Source organism: Toxorhynchites rutilus, chromosome 3 (assembly GCF_029784135.1).
Source record: "Toxorhynchites rutilus septentrionalis strain SRP chromosome 3, ASM2978413v1, whole genome shotgun sequence".
In the NCBI taxonomy this organism is placed as follows: domain Eukaryota; kingdom Metazoa; phylum Arthropoda; class Insecta; order Diptera; family Culicidae; genus Toxorhynchites; species Toxorhynchites rutilus.
In genome coordinates this window covers 330,133,018-330,150,129 of record NC_073746.1, presented here as the reverse complement: position 1 = coordinate 330,150,129, position 17,112 = coordinate 330,133,018, and the positions used below count along the sequence as shown (strand labels likewise).

The window sequence follows — 17,112 nt, the reverse complement described above, 5'->3', positions numbered from 1 at the left end:
TTTAAAGAAGTTCATTAAATCAATTTAAAGGTTTGATTCAACCGAGTCCTAATGAGACATGTAGCCGCCGCGGACCCATTTCCAGGATACCACCAACGATAAAGAAACTTTATAATTTGATATTTTCCGAGGGAATGAATAGTATTAATCATCGCTTGAGAATTTGCGAGAGCCGGTCCACGAGAACGAGACGAGGGAGAACGTTCGGTCTGTTGGTATTTGAATAAAATATGTGCAATTGCTGAGCGGGGTCGGAATCTGCGGTTTGTGGCTCGAACAGGATAATTGATGAACCGTTGCAGATTGTTGACAAACCGATGCAATCTGATATCACGCAATTCCGGTTCTCCTTTAGCTTCAAGGAGCCCCATCTTCGAATGTTCTTTCTTCTCTTGTTTTCCTTTCCCGGATATGCTGCACATCAACACTAAATTGCTTTTATTGAATCAAACGGATGTCTCACCAGACGACAGTGTCACCACTAAAGCAATTAGACGTCACATCCGATACCAGATCACGATATCATACAAGTTACAACACTAATTACCCATTCCAAAAACGAAATCTCATCATCGATTAAGCTGCCAGTAAAGGGTCACCCAAACTATCAAATAGAACTGCTGTGAGTTTGTGTTAATAACATGGCCCATTTGAACGCTTTCATGGCTAATAGGAGCATAGTGGATCAGGGATAATTGTGTTGAGTTGACCGGAAAGTTCATGTCGATTTTTAGGACAAAATCAAAAGCAGCAGCCTTCCAGATAGACATACAGTGCTAGAAAAAAAAATCAGTCGTAAAAAAATGGACTAATTTCGGATACGGACTGAAGAGTCCTCGTGGGGTCATATACCCGTACACAAATACATAAAAAAATTGAGTTAAGTGATTTTTAAATTGGCTCATATCGCTTTCCCCAAGATATATATATATATATATATATATATATATATTTGGGTGCCAATGAAAATGGTCATCTCGAATTTCAAAAAGTTACCACATAAAAATGTTCACCACCTCGAAAAATCACCCTATGCCGAATTTCAGCTCTATCGGACTTAAGGGAGAGTGGCGCAAAAATTTGAAAATCGAAAAATCACGCAAAGGGGGAGTAAAGGAAATCAGGGTTTTCGAAAAAAAAAATTTGATGTCAAATGTCTTAAAATTTCATGAAACGTCGAGATCTAGCGTCATCTCGAAAAAAAATTGTCAAAAATCGGCATTCTGGGACTTTTTTCGGAGTACGGAACGAAAAGTATGGTTTTGGGTGCCAATAAAAATAGTTATCTCGATTTTTCATTCGGAACTTGCTACGAAATATTGATTTGCACGATAATATACCCTATGCAAAATTTTAGCTCATTCTGACTTCATTTACTGGTTATAATTTGAGTTTTTTTTTGAAGAACTGAAAATCACCGAAAATCGATGTTTTAAAAAAAATCTCATGCCAAATGTCTTCAAATTGCATGATACTTCGAGATTTACAGTTACCTCGAAATTTTTTCTTGTCAGAAAAAATGTTTTTTTGGCACTTGGCGTTTTTCCGCCTGAAAAATCGATTTTTGACAAATAATTTTTTTTGGGGATAACTGTAAATCTCGACAAGACATTTGGCATCAAAAATAATTTTTTTTTAACCCCGATTTCCGGTGATTTTTCGGTTTTCAAAAAACTCAAAATTTAATGTCTGCGACACCAGTTAATGAAGTCAGAATGAGCTAATATTTTGCATAGGGTATATTATCGTGCAATTCAACATTTCGTAGCAAGTATACCGTTTTTTGACAAATTTTTTTTTTCGAGATGACACTAGATCTCGACGTTTCATGCAATTTTAAGACATTTGACATCAAAAAAAAAAAAATCGAAAACCCCGATTTCCTTTACTCCTCCCTTGGGTGATTTTTCGATTTTCAAAAAACTCTAACTTTGACCGCTTTGCGCCACTCTCCCTTAAGTCCAATTGAGCTGAAATTCGGCTTTTTGAAATTTTAGGGTCGATTTTTTCCCATACAAACATTGGCACCCTAATATATATATATATATATATTTCAGGGTGGTCCGTAAAATCATTTTTTTTTTCACTTTTTCCCAAAAATTAGTTTTTTTTTTAAATTCATGACTTTCAAACCACTTAACCGATGTAGATGATCGACATATCAAATTGGAGCCAATCAGCTAGATTTTTACGAAAAAATATTGAACTTGCTGTTCCGTCTGCTGGGAACTAGGGGTGGACTGTATGTAGGAAGCGTTGTTCCACTCTTGGACACAACGGGTGCATGGAAGGAACCCTCGTGTTCCTCACGCCTTAATCTACGGGTGGGAGCCCCAATGGCTCCGCTCCGTGCATGGAAAACTCTCTACATGCTCTGAAAAGAGCATTTTTTACTCTTTCGGAAATGCTTGAATAAACTCTTCTTAACCTTGATGGATTTTGGGTTTGAGTAGTGCGAGATGGAGACATGGGTTATGCTTTATTTACACTGCTTTCATTATAATTATTCACTGAATGTTTATATACACTAAAATTCACTCGCTGCTGTTGCTGATGTTATATTCCTCCCTCTGCTGCTGACGCAGTACAGCCGCTGATGCAATGCTGCTTCTTCGTATCTTTTCTTCCTCTGCCACTTCTGCTGACGTGACACTGGATCTGATGCAATGCTGTTTGTTATTTTTCTTGCTCTGCCACTACTGCTGACATCCTAATGCCGCTGGTTCAATTATGCTGCTATTTATTCCGTTAATGTTCACCTTTCCTTGTTGCTTGTCACACGGTCGAGATCAAACTGAATAATTTTCGCTGTTGGTGCCGCTTCTTATATACCCTCATTTGGGTAAGTGCATTGTGACGAAACTAAAGTGGGCGTGGCTTACGAAACGAATACTTTTCAGTGCGCTTCTCGGACTGAACATACTCCCCGCCAGAGAGTGTTGGGTTAGAGTTGTCGGAATTCTCCATGATTGGGAGTGGGGCGAGTTTGTGAATCGGACGTTTGTATGTACCAGATTTTGTTTTCACGTCTACCACTCTGACAAGACCATCAGCTCCAGGATAGGTTTTGATAACACGGCCTAACTTCCAGCATTGAGGTGGGAGGTCATCTTCCTTCAAAAGGACAATTAAACCCGGTTGTACATTGGCTTGTTGTTTAGTCCATTTTTTTCGAACTTGCATCTCAGTCACATATTCCTTTGACCATCTTTTCCAAAAATGTTCACGCAGTTTTTGAACGTATTGCCAGCGAGACAAACGATTTGTTGGGATTTCATCGTATGAGGGCTCAGGCAGAGCAATAAGAGGACGATCAATCATCAAATGACCCGGGGTGAGCGCTTCTAAATCAGTTGGATCACTGGAGTGTGCATATAATGGTCTCGAATTTAGTATGGCTTCTATTTGGCATAGGAGGGTGGAAAATTCGAAAATTGTCAGAGATGTAGATTTGTACACGCGTTTCAACACCGACTTTACACTTTTTACTCCTGCTTCCCAGAGACCGCCAAAGTGTGGTGCTCTAGGTGGTATTGTTTTCCATTCGATCTCTTTTACTTGACATAATTCAAAAATGTGCTTTTGCATTCTCTCTCTCTTGAACATTTGATACAGCTCGTGCAATTCCGCTTTTGCTCCTATGAAGTTACTTCCATTATCACTGTATACTGTTTCAGGAATACCACGACGTGAAATGAAGCGCTGGAACGCCGTCAGAAAGGCTTCGGATGACAAGTTTTCTACCGCTTCTAGATGCATCGATTTCGTAACCATACATACAAATATACATATATAACCTTTTACAGGAATCGCTCTTCGTGTTGATTGTTTAACAAGTATAGGTCCAGCAAAATCTATTCCAACTGTTTGGAAGGTAGGCGCAGCATGAATTCGGTATGATGGCAAATCACCCATTTGCTGATCTATGGTGATTGGTTGGGTTTTAAAACATATTACACAACTTCTTATAACCTTTCGAACTGTGGACTTTGCATTAATGAGCCAAAATTGTTGTCGCATTATATTGATCACGCCAGATGCTCCGATGTGTAGATTTTCTCTGTGTATTGAGGCTATTAACTTGTGCGTTATTGCATTTTTATCTGGCAGAATTAATTGGTGTCTTGCATCGTATGGAAGACTTACTCGGTGAATTCGTCCTCCCACACGGAGTAATTCATTTTGAATGAATGGTTTCAAACTGCTGAGACGATGATTGTTTTCCCCTGATTTCACACACTCAATTTCATAGGAGAGTTCGTGAGATTGTATCGCACACACTATGTTATACATTGCCTTTCGCAATTCGAGGATGGTAGGGTACAATGACGTTGTTCTTTCGTTTCGGTTTTTGCGACAATTTGTTATAAATCGTAATACGTATGCTATGATTCGCTGCGTTTTTCTGAATGATTCATATTTAGTGAGGACGTTGAACTCTGCATACTTCATTACTGTATGCACTGATATTGTTGGCTTTAATTCTGGAATATCGCAATCTAAAAGCGTCTCAGGGATTTCGAATTGATACGTTGCGTTTTGGAGAAATTTCGGTCCGTTCCACCACATATTATTTGTAGCTAACTTAGCAACTGTTTGTCCTCGCGACACTATATCCGCTGGATTCTGAGAACTGCTGATATATTTCCATTCATAATGGTCGTTAGAGTTAATTTCACTGACTCTGTTTCGAACATATACTTGAAGATTATTCAAAGGTTTGCGAATCCAAGCCAAAGTTACTTGACTATCAGACCATAAGGTGATTGACTTAAAGTTTAACTTCATTGCCTTAGCTATCTTGGTTACTAGACGTGAAAGTAACAATGCTGCAAGAAGTTCCATTCTTGGGATACTCAATGGGGCGATTGGTGCGATTTTTGATTTGCTACTAAGAAGTTTCGTGCTAGCAGTTCCATTCGAATGTACAGAACGAATGTAAACACATGCACCGTACGCTACTTGTGATGCATCGGCAAATCCGTGTAGTTCATATGACATTGCATTGTAACACATTGCTGATCTTGGAATGCGAATTTCATAAACAGCTGTTAGAGAAAGTTGAAATTCCCTCCATCGCTCATGAAGTGGTTCAGGCAATTCGTCATCCCAATTTAGTTGTTCTTTCCATAAATCTTGCATAACAATCTTTGCACTAACAATAACTGGAGATATCAGTCCAATTGGATCAAATATTCTGGCGATGACTGAAAGTACTTGTCGCTTTGTTGGATGTTCAATATTTTCGAAGTTCTGTGTTACAAATATGAGTTCGTCTGTATGAGGATTCCACATCAAGCCAAGCGTTTTAATAACTTCATTGGCACCACAATCTCCAATGGAGATGAACGTATCTCTGTCGTCATGTGGAACTGTATCTAAAAGCTGGGAATCATTGGATGACCATTTGTGAAGATGCATACCTCCGCATCGTAGGAGCCCACATAATTGTCTTTGCATTTCCATGGCTTCATGAAAGTTATTAGATCCAAACAATGTATTGTCAACGTAAAAATCATCCTCAATGATTTTAGAGGCAAGTGGAAATCTTTCGCTTTCATCACGAGCTAACTGTAAAAGTGCCCTAGTTGCAAGAAAGGGGGCTGATGCAGTTCCGTATGTAACAGTGGATAACTCTAATACCCGTAGTCGTTGATTAGGGTCTTTTCTCCAGAAGATTCGCTGCATCGGTGTATGAGTATGGTCCACGATTATCTGCCTATACATTTTGGCGATGTCAGCACTAAGAACGTACTTGTATCTACGAAATCGTAAAACTATTGATAGCAAATCGGATTGCACTGTAGGCCCTGTCATTAGGCAATCATTAAGCGAACATCCCCTCACCTTTGCTGATGCATCGAACACTACTCTACACTTTGTAGTTGAGTTGGAAGGGCGAATTACGGCATGATGAGGAAGATACCATTTTCGTAAATTTGGAGCATCCTCCGATTCCTGTATTTCTTTGCAATGATTGAGAGCTTCATATTCTTCAATGAATGCATCGTATTGAGCTTTTAGCTCAGGTTGTCGACAAAGTTTGGTTTCAAGTAAATAAAAACGGCGTAGGGCTAACGAGCGTGAGTCAGGGAACTGGATGTTGTTGTTTTTTAACGGTAGCTCAACAATATATCGACCAGAGACGTCTCTTCTATGTGTAGTTTGAAAGTTCTGTTCACACATTTCTTCTTCTGATGTGGTTTCTGTTTCGGGATGAATACTCTCGGTCTCCCAAAATTTTTGAATCAGGTCTCCGAGTGGATCTGAATGTACGACATGTGATTGTAAAACTGTTGATGGATATGCATTTTCGATAAATTTTCCACCCAACAGCCATCCTAATTTTGAGTCGTGCATGTCAGGGAGATTCTCAGAGATCTTCAGATACCCTGGTTTGAGCAACTCATAGAAGTGATCCATGCCAATTAATAAGTCGATTGGGCCAGATTGATGGAAAAGAGGATCAGCGAGATCAATTCCTGGAGGGATTTCCCAACATTCAATGTTAATAGACTTGCCGGGGATATGACCGGTTATCTGTTGTGCCACCAGACAATGTAGGAAAAAAGAATAGTCTCGGCATTTCGAACGAACTTGCACAATTGCTTTCTCCTTGAGAGTGGTTCTTGTGCTACCAATACCCGAAATAGGAATATTCACTTCTTCTACCTGAATGTTTAAATCTGTAGCCATGGATTTGGTTATGAAGCTCACCTGTGAACCGCTATCGATAAGGGCTCTGCATTGATGAGGATGTTCGTCACGATCAATGATGTCGACTAGAGCAGTCAGTAATAACACCTGACTTGTCTGAAGCTGTGGTTTTACTGGAACTCTGGAATGAGAAGCGTTGACTGGAGTGTTGTCCTGGGGAGTCTCGAAGGTTGTGATGTGTCCTTCCTGATGTAGTAATGTATGGTGTTTCCGTTGACATTTCGAACAAGTCTTCTTAGATGGGCAATTAGTTGCCCGATGTCCACTTCGCAAACAATTGAAGCACACGTTTTGCTGTTTTACTTTTTCATGACGCTGCTTCACCGGAAGCCCATTAAATTCTGGGCACTGGAACGAATAATGCTTGCTGCTACAGAACTCACAACTATTTGTTGGCAATGTTGACGTTGCTGCATTTGCTCTTAATGATGATGATTTCACAGTAGCACGTTGAGGTTCGGAATGCGTAGTAGATTTCCGGCATCTCTCAAGAACCGAAGCGTGTTCCTTGAGAAAGATAATTGTTCGATGATATGTGGGCAACTCACCTTTTTTCATCGTCGATTCCCACAGCTTTCGTGTATTACCGTCCAGAGCGCGTGAAATGAGAAATACAACAAGGCTTTCCGACACTCCAGTGAGTTCTTGCCCCAAGTGTTTTAAATTTTCAATATGGGAGTCGAATTTTTCTATTATTCCTTGAAGTTCGATGTGGTTCTCGTTCACCATGCGCTTTACTTCTAGAATGCCTTCAAGATGTCGATCAATCAGCCGCCGCTTGTCCGCATATCGCTCCTCCAAAATTTTCCAAGCATACTCATAATTACCGTCACTGATCGTTTTTGCATCGATCAGTCCGGCTGCATCTCCAATGAGTGCCTTCTCTAGATGGTAGAGTTTGATGCGTGGTAACTCATTGCTTCTATCGATTATGTCTTTGAACATAACCTTGAATTTTTCCCAATTTTCGAACTGTCCATCGAAAGTTGGTACGACCCGAGGGAGTGGTTGTTGAACTACGACCGGCTGTTGGATATTGTGAAGCTGCGGTGCGGTGAATGCATTTATGTTCTCCATACATGTTTGCAGATGGATGGCCACTTCATCATATAGATCGCAAAACGAGATGTGCTGTTGGTCCTGCTCTTGCCGTTTGTCGGATGGGAGTTTGGTAATTATTTCCTGATGCCATTTCATGAAGTTGCTGTGAGCATTTTCTGCGTTGCTTTTATACACCTTGATTTGCGCTAGTGTTAACTCTGTTTGCTCCATTCTCGCAACCGTGATTGTATCTTTAATTCTGCTGATTACCCGCAAAGCCGTTCCACGGTTATGCATTAGCGAGTCAATTTCTTCGGTGACACTTGATTCTTCCGCCTTGGCGGATGTTTTCGCTGGTGTTCTCTTCGTCATTTTGCTCACTTTGCTTGAATGATTGTCCGTTATTCAAATGCCTTAGCAATGTTTGTTTGTTTTTGTTTTTCTTAACTTCACTTCAAAAACTTTTTTGTTGATTTTCTTCTATTTTTTTTTTTTTTTTTTTTACACCATGTTCCACTGCACTACTCTATACCCAATTTGTTGCTCGTAACTGTTAAGCGATCTGTGTGTTGCTGTGTTTTGCTGGTCACCAATCTGGTTTGAAGGACCAAATGTTCCGTCTGCTGGGAACTAGGGGTGGACTGTATGTAGGAAGCGTTGTTCCACTCTTGGACACAACGGGTGCATGGAAGGAACCCTCGTGTTCCTCACGCCTTAATCTACGGGTGGGAGCCCCAATGGCTCCGCTCCGTGCATGGAAAACTCTCTACATGCTCTGAAAAGAGCATTTTTTACTCTTTCGGAAATGCTTGAATAAACTCTTCTTAACCTTGATGGATTTTGGGTTTGAGTAGTGCGAGATGGAGACATGGGTTATGCTTTATTTACACTGCTTTCATTATAATTATTCACTGAATGTTTATATACACTAAAATTCACTCGCTGCTGTTGCTGATGTTATATTCCTCCCTCTGCTGCTGACGCAGTACAGCCGCTGATGCAATGCTGCTTCTTCGTATCTTTTCTTCCTCTGCCACTTCTGCTGACGTGACACTGGATCTGATGCAATGCTGTTTGTTATTTTTCTTGCTCTGCCACTACTGCTGACATCCTAATGCCGCTGGTTCAATTATGCTGCTATTTATTCCGTTAATGTTCACCTTTCCTTGTTGCTTGTCACACGGTCGAGATCAAACTGAATAATTTTCGCTGTTGGTGCCGCTTCTTATATACCCTCATTTGGGTAAGTGCATTGTGACGAAACTAAAGTGGGCGTGGCTTACGAAACGAATACTTTTCAGTGCGCTTCTCGGACTGAACACTTGCAAAGAAATAAATTTTATTTCAGTAATTATTGATTGTGATCGTTTTTTATTGTTTTCATGGCTTTGGACTAGAGGGTGCTATTTTTTTTATTTTTTATGGAAAGCTGAGGATTTTTTACATAACATATTTCGATATCAAAGATTCTATTATTATCGTTTTTGAGTTATAATTTTGCAAATTTAACATGTTTTAAGGCCCATTCATACGTTGCTAGTAGCTGACATGACAGTGAGCAACTACTGTGCCGATGAACTCGCTCGACAATTGGTTGACTCACCTTGTCCGTTCACACCAGCCGGGTGCTATGATTGGTGCTAGGATCGTTAGCAAAATTCAAGCATAACTGTCAGTGCGATACCCAATTCATGTGAAAATAAAGGGAAAATGTCAGTGGGATACTCGATATGTTGGCTCCTGTCAGTTCAATAGGGGTTCTCTAAAGACGTCACCCAGGTGGTTCACACAGTGTGAGCTGCTGACGGAAAACTAGATACAGTGGAACCTCGATTATTCGCGGGCGGATGATCCGCGGTGCGGATTATCCGCCAATGCAAGTTTCCTAGTAATTCTATAAACCTTCCCGAAATTTGTCAGTAAGTCGTAGAGTCTTGCTCTTTTGTTTTGGTCATAGCTTTCACATTATCTGATCACTGATGTACACGACCTTACAGATGATAAATTTTTTATTGATAGAACAAAGTTTTCATGCTGAAATATCTTTTTTTCATGTTTGCACCTCATTTTTAGCCCTTTATTGCCTTATCCGTGATCTAGCCCGACTATTTAGCGTATAATCGGGGTTCTACTGTACTACAGAATTGGCTTACAAGGGATGTCAGATGTTTTTTAAATGTCCATCAAATTGTCAGAAACAGCAATCAGGTCCAAATTTGACAGATGATTGATCCGAAATCGACTTCTCTATTGGCAGTTTTCGTCTTAGGTTTTCAGTTGCATTTATCATTACACAATTTTATCGCGAAATACACGCTGACCGTGTATAAAAATACTTTGTGCTGAATGTCTTCGAACTGAAGGTACTATCCGAAAAAGCAGAAAGGCAAAAGGATTTAGGCCAGGAATTGGATGCAAGGAAAAGTAGCAACAAATACAATATTGAAGGAACTCTATGATGATGATCCTCTAGAGTACAGAGCAGTGTTGAGAAAAACACCTGAATAAGTGGAAACATTGTTGGATTTCATTGATCCAACAATACAACGCCAAGATACACTCATGAGGGATGCTATACCTGCAAGAGTGAAATTAAGAAACGACATTGATGTGCCTTTCTTTTGGAATATCGTTCAGATTGTTGTCGATTTTTTTTTTTAGAATCACGAAAGCATCCATAGCTAAGATAATTCCGGAAGTATGTGATGCTATAAATGGCAGTCTAAAAGTTTTTTTTTATTTCGCCTTGCCAGCAGTGTACCAATTTGTAAAATGAGGACGATAGTAGATTTGCAGGAGGAATAAATACGCATCAAAAACTAAAATAATGAATGAAAATGTACTTTTTAAAATTGAAAATCGATTAAAATCAGTATTCTGTTTCTTAGAACAATACTTTCTTTGTACTTTGTGAGTGAATTTTGAATGAAAATTTTGCCTGATAATGATTCTATATTAGAGATTCTCAAGAAAACTCAAGAAGACTCAAAAGAAAGAAGACTCAAAAAGAAAGCGTGCCCGCCAGCGTGCAAAACAGAATAACAATGTTTTCTTTTAGGAACTATGAGGGTTTCATTTGTTTTTCCAATAATTTTTAAGTCTATAAATATCTTTGCATATTTTCAAATCAAATCTTAAAAATAGAGACATTTCTTTACATTTAGCATCCCTGATTCGAGCGCAATATTCCATTTTTGACGTTTTAAGGGATGAGAGTGCGAGTAAATTCAAAAAAACTTTGAAGTAGCTCGCACGCCCGATCACACATGACACTAACTGGCATGATGTGTTCACACGGTGTGAGTAGCTGCACTGCAGTAACTGACTAGACCGACTCGCATGTTTACTCGCGGACCTAGCCAGAATATTCACCTGCCCCCGGGCTTCTGAATGCCAAAGGGGGACTAGGCTCCGTGGAATGCACGTATCTGCATGCTCGTGCTGTTTCAGTCCTGACATAGGAATTGCCGGACAATCGCGCAGGTGCTAAGGATGACCGACTTTTGGATGCCGGTCAATTCCTTCTCCATGTTCAACACCTTAAGCGCTTCCAGAAGAGTCTTCGGGACAATTCCAGTTCCAGAGAGGACGACTGGAACAATTCATGGGACTAGCCCCCACAATTTTTTGAGTTCCACGGCCAATGGTTGGTGTTTTGCAAATTTTGCGACCGTGAGGCTGCTCCAGATTTTGGTTCAGTGGAATAGCGACATCGATGATGGTGACTTTGCGGTCGCTCTTGTCGTAAACCATTATATCTGGCCGTTTGTGGTGGATAGAGAGGTCGGTCAGAACAGTGCGATCCCAGTACAGCTTGAAACGGTCATTTTCCAGGACAGATGCAGGCAGGTACCGGTAGTTTGGTACGTTGTCTTCCAGAAGAGCACATTGCAGTGCCAGTTGTCGGTGAACAATACGGGCTACCAAGTCCCTCTTCTTTGCGTGATAGTGAAACTCTCTCCTCTCTCATCCTCCTCTCAAGGTCCTCTGGTCAGTTTTGCTTCATTTGACCACACCAAAACAGCAGGGGAATCGCGATTGTGTTGATCGCGTGTACCTTATTCTCCGCGTTGCGGAAAGTCCTCAGGACACAGTTCACTCGACTCAAGAACTTGTCTCGCATCTCCGTCTTGATGTCGGAGTGGCGAATCCCGGTAAGCTGTCGGAATCCAAGGTATTTGTAGGATTCACCACGAACCATGTCTTCAATAAACTCGCCGTCATAGACCTCGTAGACTCCGGATTCGGTGAGTTGTCCTTTCATCAGACGGACATAGCGGCACTTGTCGAGCTACACCTAGACGCTGACGTGAATCAGCGTTGACTTTGAGATCGTCCATGTAAAAGGTATGGGTCACTTCTTCGTTGGCGCCGTCGACATACCTTATTTTATAGCCATGACCGTTTCTATTGAGCGTCCTACTGAGGGGGTTCAGTGCCAGACAAAACCAAAGCGGGCCGAAAGAGTCGCCTTGGAATATCCCCCTCTTGATCTGCAGCGTTCTAGACTGCAACATATTTTCCCCATCACTAAATGAGCAAAAACATGATCCGCTCCGGCAGTTACCGTATACATCATTCGATTTAGTTGAGTTGTTGAACTGGAATGTTTCCAGTCTTGGTGCCATGTTAGCCAGATTTTATTTTTAACCATTCGCTTGGCATCTCCACCACTGAGTTCGGGAAATTTAATTACTCCTGATCTTCCCCTGTTTGCGAGTACATTCGCTATTTTATTTCCTGTAATTCCGCTATGACCCTGAATCCATACGAAAGTTACATTCCTTTTGCATGCATCTATCTCACAAGCTTGGACCCATGGTGTTTCGGCCCGGACAAAGAAACAACACGAATTTCATTCTATAAAAAACACTTCATTCTAGCAGTCGAGCAGTGATATTAAGTTTTTACTACGTTTGGTATGAATAAAAGAAACAACAAAGTATCTACTTTTCGAAAATGGATGTTTAGCTGATTTCGTATGAATAAAACAGCATTCATCAAGTATTTACTTCGTTATTATCAAGTATGCTCATGAGCATACTTTGGATCTGAAAACACTATCATTCGTTTTGATGTCATATCCGATTTATGTTTAATGCTGCTATCTTGCGCTTGAAGTTAAACAAGTTAACGATCCGCATTGATGGCATAGAGCTTCGTTCACTAGTTTAGGGGAGCGTAAAAAAAATTGATTGATTTTCAGGCAGAATGAACACGTTTTTAAAATTTAAATTATGAATGAAAAATAACCTTTCCGTACCAATTTGGCATTCTGTTTAAATGAAAAACACTTTTGTTTGCAGGTGGTGAAAAATCTTGTACGAATATTGTTTTTGAAGACAACTTTATATTATAATGAAAAGTTTCAGTAATGATGTTGGAAATGTGTAGACAAAGGGTTAAATAAAAGTCGGAAAAAGTGTTTTAAGTGATTAAAGAACATGATGTGAACATTTTCATTCAAATTTTAACATTTGAAAACTGGCTTCGTGTCTTCTAATATGATAGGTATTACACTAACGAGATAGGGACCCAAACTATCGTCCCTAATTGAAAGTCGCCATCAGACGTCGACACTATTCCTTTTTCATCGCGAATTCACGCTTTGTCCAAAAAAAAACGTTTTGACACGAAACCTAAACAATCAGTTGATAGATGTTTGACAAAGTAAAAACTATGTTCGAATTCGTAAATCAAATTAGTAAAGTAAACTTTTATTCATACGGATTCAAGTAAATACTAGCAAAGTTTACTTTACTTGGAAACGGGCAGAATAAGTAAATACTTTTTTTTTTCATACGACCTATTAGCTCAGTATCGAAAACCGAACAGTCGTCGCTCAACCTGCCACAGTGCTCAAGGTTATCCGAATAAACTCCGAAACCTGTTCTACCATCTGCTTTAGATCCATCCGTGAAAATGTTATGAAAATCGATGTATTTTGTATTCAAGAAATCATTGAAAATTGCTCTCTCTTTTTCTTTGTTATCTCCTACTCTAATTAAGAATCCTGGGCACACGATACGTGAATTATAAGATTACACAGATACATGCTCTGTGTCTGGTGGGATTGGAAATGAATTATGTATTATGAGGTTCTACCAAGCGACCAGTCGATAAATTGAAACTAGTTCTGCTTTCAACTGGACGACTTAAATGCATCGATCCAGGACAAAGGTTAAGTTTCATCCAGAACAATGCCAGACGCCAAAAAAGTTTAGAGTTGTTTGACTGAGATGTGCTACTCCACTTGCCGTACTGACGCAATAGGATAGGACTCTTAAGGGCCGGAATTTTGATTCTTTGGATATCATAAAAAAAGAACCTCAACTAAACGAGAAACGAAAAAACCAAAAATATGTGAGTTTGTTTCCTTTGCTCTCTCATTTGCCGGAAAGGAAAATTATCATCACAGAGAACACGCAACCTAACCTCGAATCGACAGACATGCAGAAATTGCAACTCATGTCTGCACCACAGATTATGTGGAAGACGAGATGTATCACGAAGAATGTGTCAAGTGGTACCACTACACCTGTGCCGGTGTGAATGATTCCATGAAAACGAAGATTTGCAAGCATCACAAAAGGATGTGATGTCGAATGAGCAGTGGTGGTGTAAATTGAGCTACAATAACTGGAGAAAAAAGGATTTATAGATTCAAAATTGGCAAGGCTGAATTCATTAGGTTTACGGAGAGTTTTGATATGCCCTATTGCCTATGATTTTCTAATTTAACGATCTATCGCCAATAAAGCAAAATAGAATGCATTATTTTTCGAGTTACAAGAGACAGGATTAAGGAATATGTCTAGCGTGGATGATCCATAAAAACCAAACAATGAAAATTAACAGCCCTAAAACCTGGACTTTTTTCAGCAGGTTTTTCACCAAACAGGAGTATTCGCTCGTACCATCACCTATTTGTTGTCACCCGAAGTGGTAGTAGAGACAGTGCATTATTCTACAATGATCGATTGGAGATTGATGTTTTCTCAAATGATCGCGACCATCAAATTGAGTCAGAACTCCGTGTCCAGCTATGAATTTAATTGATTGCATCTTTTGCATTTTAAATTGTCGTAATGAATTTATGTTTCGTCTCCGGTAACGGTTCGATGCAAAACTAAAACTTCCTTTTGTGTCGTTCAAGCAAAATTTCGGACATGCAAAATCTCCGTTCGATATTTTTCACTTCCAATTCGTATGCAACATTATTTCTTTGCTTTTGGATATATCGCGCGGCTTAGAGTTGTTTAGAAATAGCTTGTAACTTGCTAGCACCCAATGATTCTGCAAGTTGTGTTTGCATTTGACACGAATCTTGATCTAATAATATCTCTATTTCTTCGTCTTCATACTTTTTCGATTGACCCTGACGCTTTAGGTTTTTTACACGAAAATAATCAAAATCTATCCGATGGTTGATACACTTCAGCTGCACTTTTTTCCAATGAAAATAGAAAATAAAAAATCGCGCCAATGGTGTTTTTTGCAGCGAAACTCGACATTTTCAGCGCAGTAAATATTAAACTTGTTGTGCAAAGTTCAAAGTTTTGTAAACAATATATAAATATAAAAAGTATACCACCTTAAACCACCCTAAACCATCTTGTGCAAACGGACCGAATGAAGTTGCACTCCCAATATTACAACAAAATTTCATATAGGACGCCTTCGTTGACACAATAATGCATCCTTACCAACCAAATGAAACGGCAAAACTTCAAAGAAATCTTCCACTGCAATATCACAAAACAAATCATGTTCTGAAAGGTGAAAATAATGAGGAATCGTTAACCTAAAGTCATTCTCAGCCGCTAATCAGTGGATGAGTGTTTTGAAAAACAGATGCTTCAGATTCTAGATTCCTCCTACCAAGCAAGTAACTCTCAAAATTGAAGACGTTGCGAGAGAAAACCACTAGACAGATCACGTAGTCGTACCCAATGTGCCAATTAAGACTCAGGACTCAAACTTTATCAATTCACCTGACAATTTGGCAAAATATTTGCTGAAGAATATCATCACAGAGTTTCGTAGCGTCTGAGTCGCTTATTGATAAAATACAATAAGTTTCTAATTCTTAGGTCATCTTCAGTTCTCAATCTGTTGAAATATCCCATTCGGGGTGATTTCGACCCAGCTGCGTCATGTTGTAGTGTGTATTTCGTTCTACGCAGAGAATACTGCTCGTTTAAGATCTTTAAATCAGCCATACTGCTTGTAAGCTACATCTACTATTCGTACGAACGCTCCTCGTAAGTTTTTGATAGGTTTTTGATCTGGTGAACAAGTTGACCCGTCCAGATTCTGAAGCCCCTATTCATGAAACCATGCCCTGACCTTCTTGATTTTATGAATTGATACCAAATTACCCAACTATCACAATGGTTTTGATGCAAAAACAGCACTAAATGAATCTAAACTTCGTTGCACTTCTGACTGTTCATTCGTGTTGATGGTAGGCTATCTGAACAACGCATTTTTGAGAAAATTCTCCCCAAACCATAAAAATCCCATCTCGAAAACTGTGGGTCGCTAAACTAATGAAACTCATGGGATTAGCTTCCATTCCATGAGTTTCACTATTCAGGAGAGCTTCTCTGATAAAAAAAAAATTCAATTTGGATAGAATTTCTTCATACTAGAAGGACTGTAGGAACGTGTCATGTTATTTTTCAACTCATAACTTTGCAGACGACAGTTTGATGGTTTGAAGGAAATATTTTCAAAAAGACCTGCTTCAGATAGCTTTTCATCAACACGAATGAACAGTCAGAAGTGCAACGAAGTACGTCAGAATCATTTACTGCTATTTTTGCATAAAAAACAATATGATAATTGGTTAATTTGGCATCAATTCATAAAATCCGGAATATCAGGGCACGGTTTGATGAATAGGGGCTTCATATTCTGGGCTGATCAGCTTGCTTACCAGATCAAAACCCTATCAATAACTTATGAGGAGTGATCTCACAAATATTAGATGCAGCTTACAAGCAGTATGAGCGATTTGAAGAGCTTAAACCAGCAGTATCCTCTGCGTAGAACGAAATACACACTCCAACATGACGCAGCTGGGTCGAAACCACCCCGAATGGGATATTTTAACAGATTGAGAAATAAAGATGACCTAAGAATTAGAAACTTATTGTAATTTATGTGAAATTGACGTTAATTTTGTACAGGAGTGAGAGTTTTTCCATTTGGTTCTATAGTTATGAAGCACTGGAATTTTAGTTTTTTGAGTGTTTCGCGCCTGAACACAACAATAAAGCTCAAATGGCCAGGCATATAAATGAAGATGATTATTATATCCTACACCATATATTTCAATTCAACCGGCTT

At 39.5% G+C, this 17,112-nt stretch overlaps 1 protein-coding gene across 3 annotated transcripts in view; it reads left to right on the top strand.

The window, feature by feature from the left end:
- LOC129776197 (peroxidasin) overlaps positions 1 to 17,112 on the top strand; it is an 89,473-nt gene that overhangs the window by 60,470 nt on the left and 11,891 nt on the right. Inside the window, exon 6 of one of the 3 annotated variants that reach the window (XM_055781698.1) lies at positions 65 to 904. The exons of the other annotated variants lie outside the window; for them this stretch is intronic. Coding sequence (XP_055637673.1) covers positions 65 to 227 — 163 coding nt within the window. The 3' untranslated portion in view covers positions 228 to 904. Of the gene's footprint in view, positions 1 to 64; positions 905 to 17,112 lie in introns of those variants that run through there. 3 annotated transcript variants of the gene reach the window in all.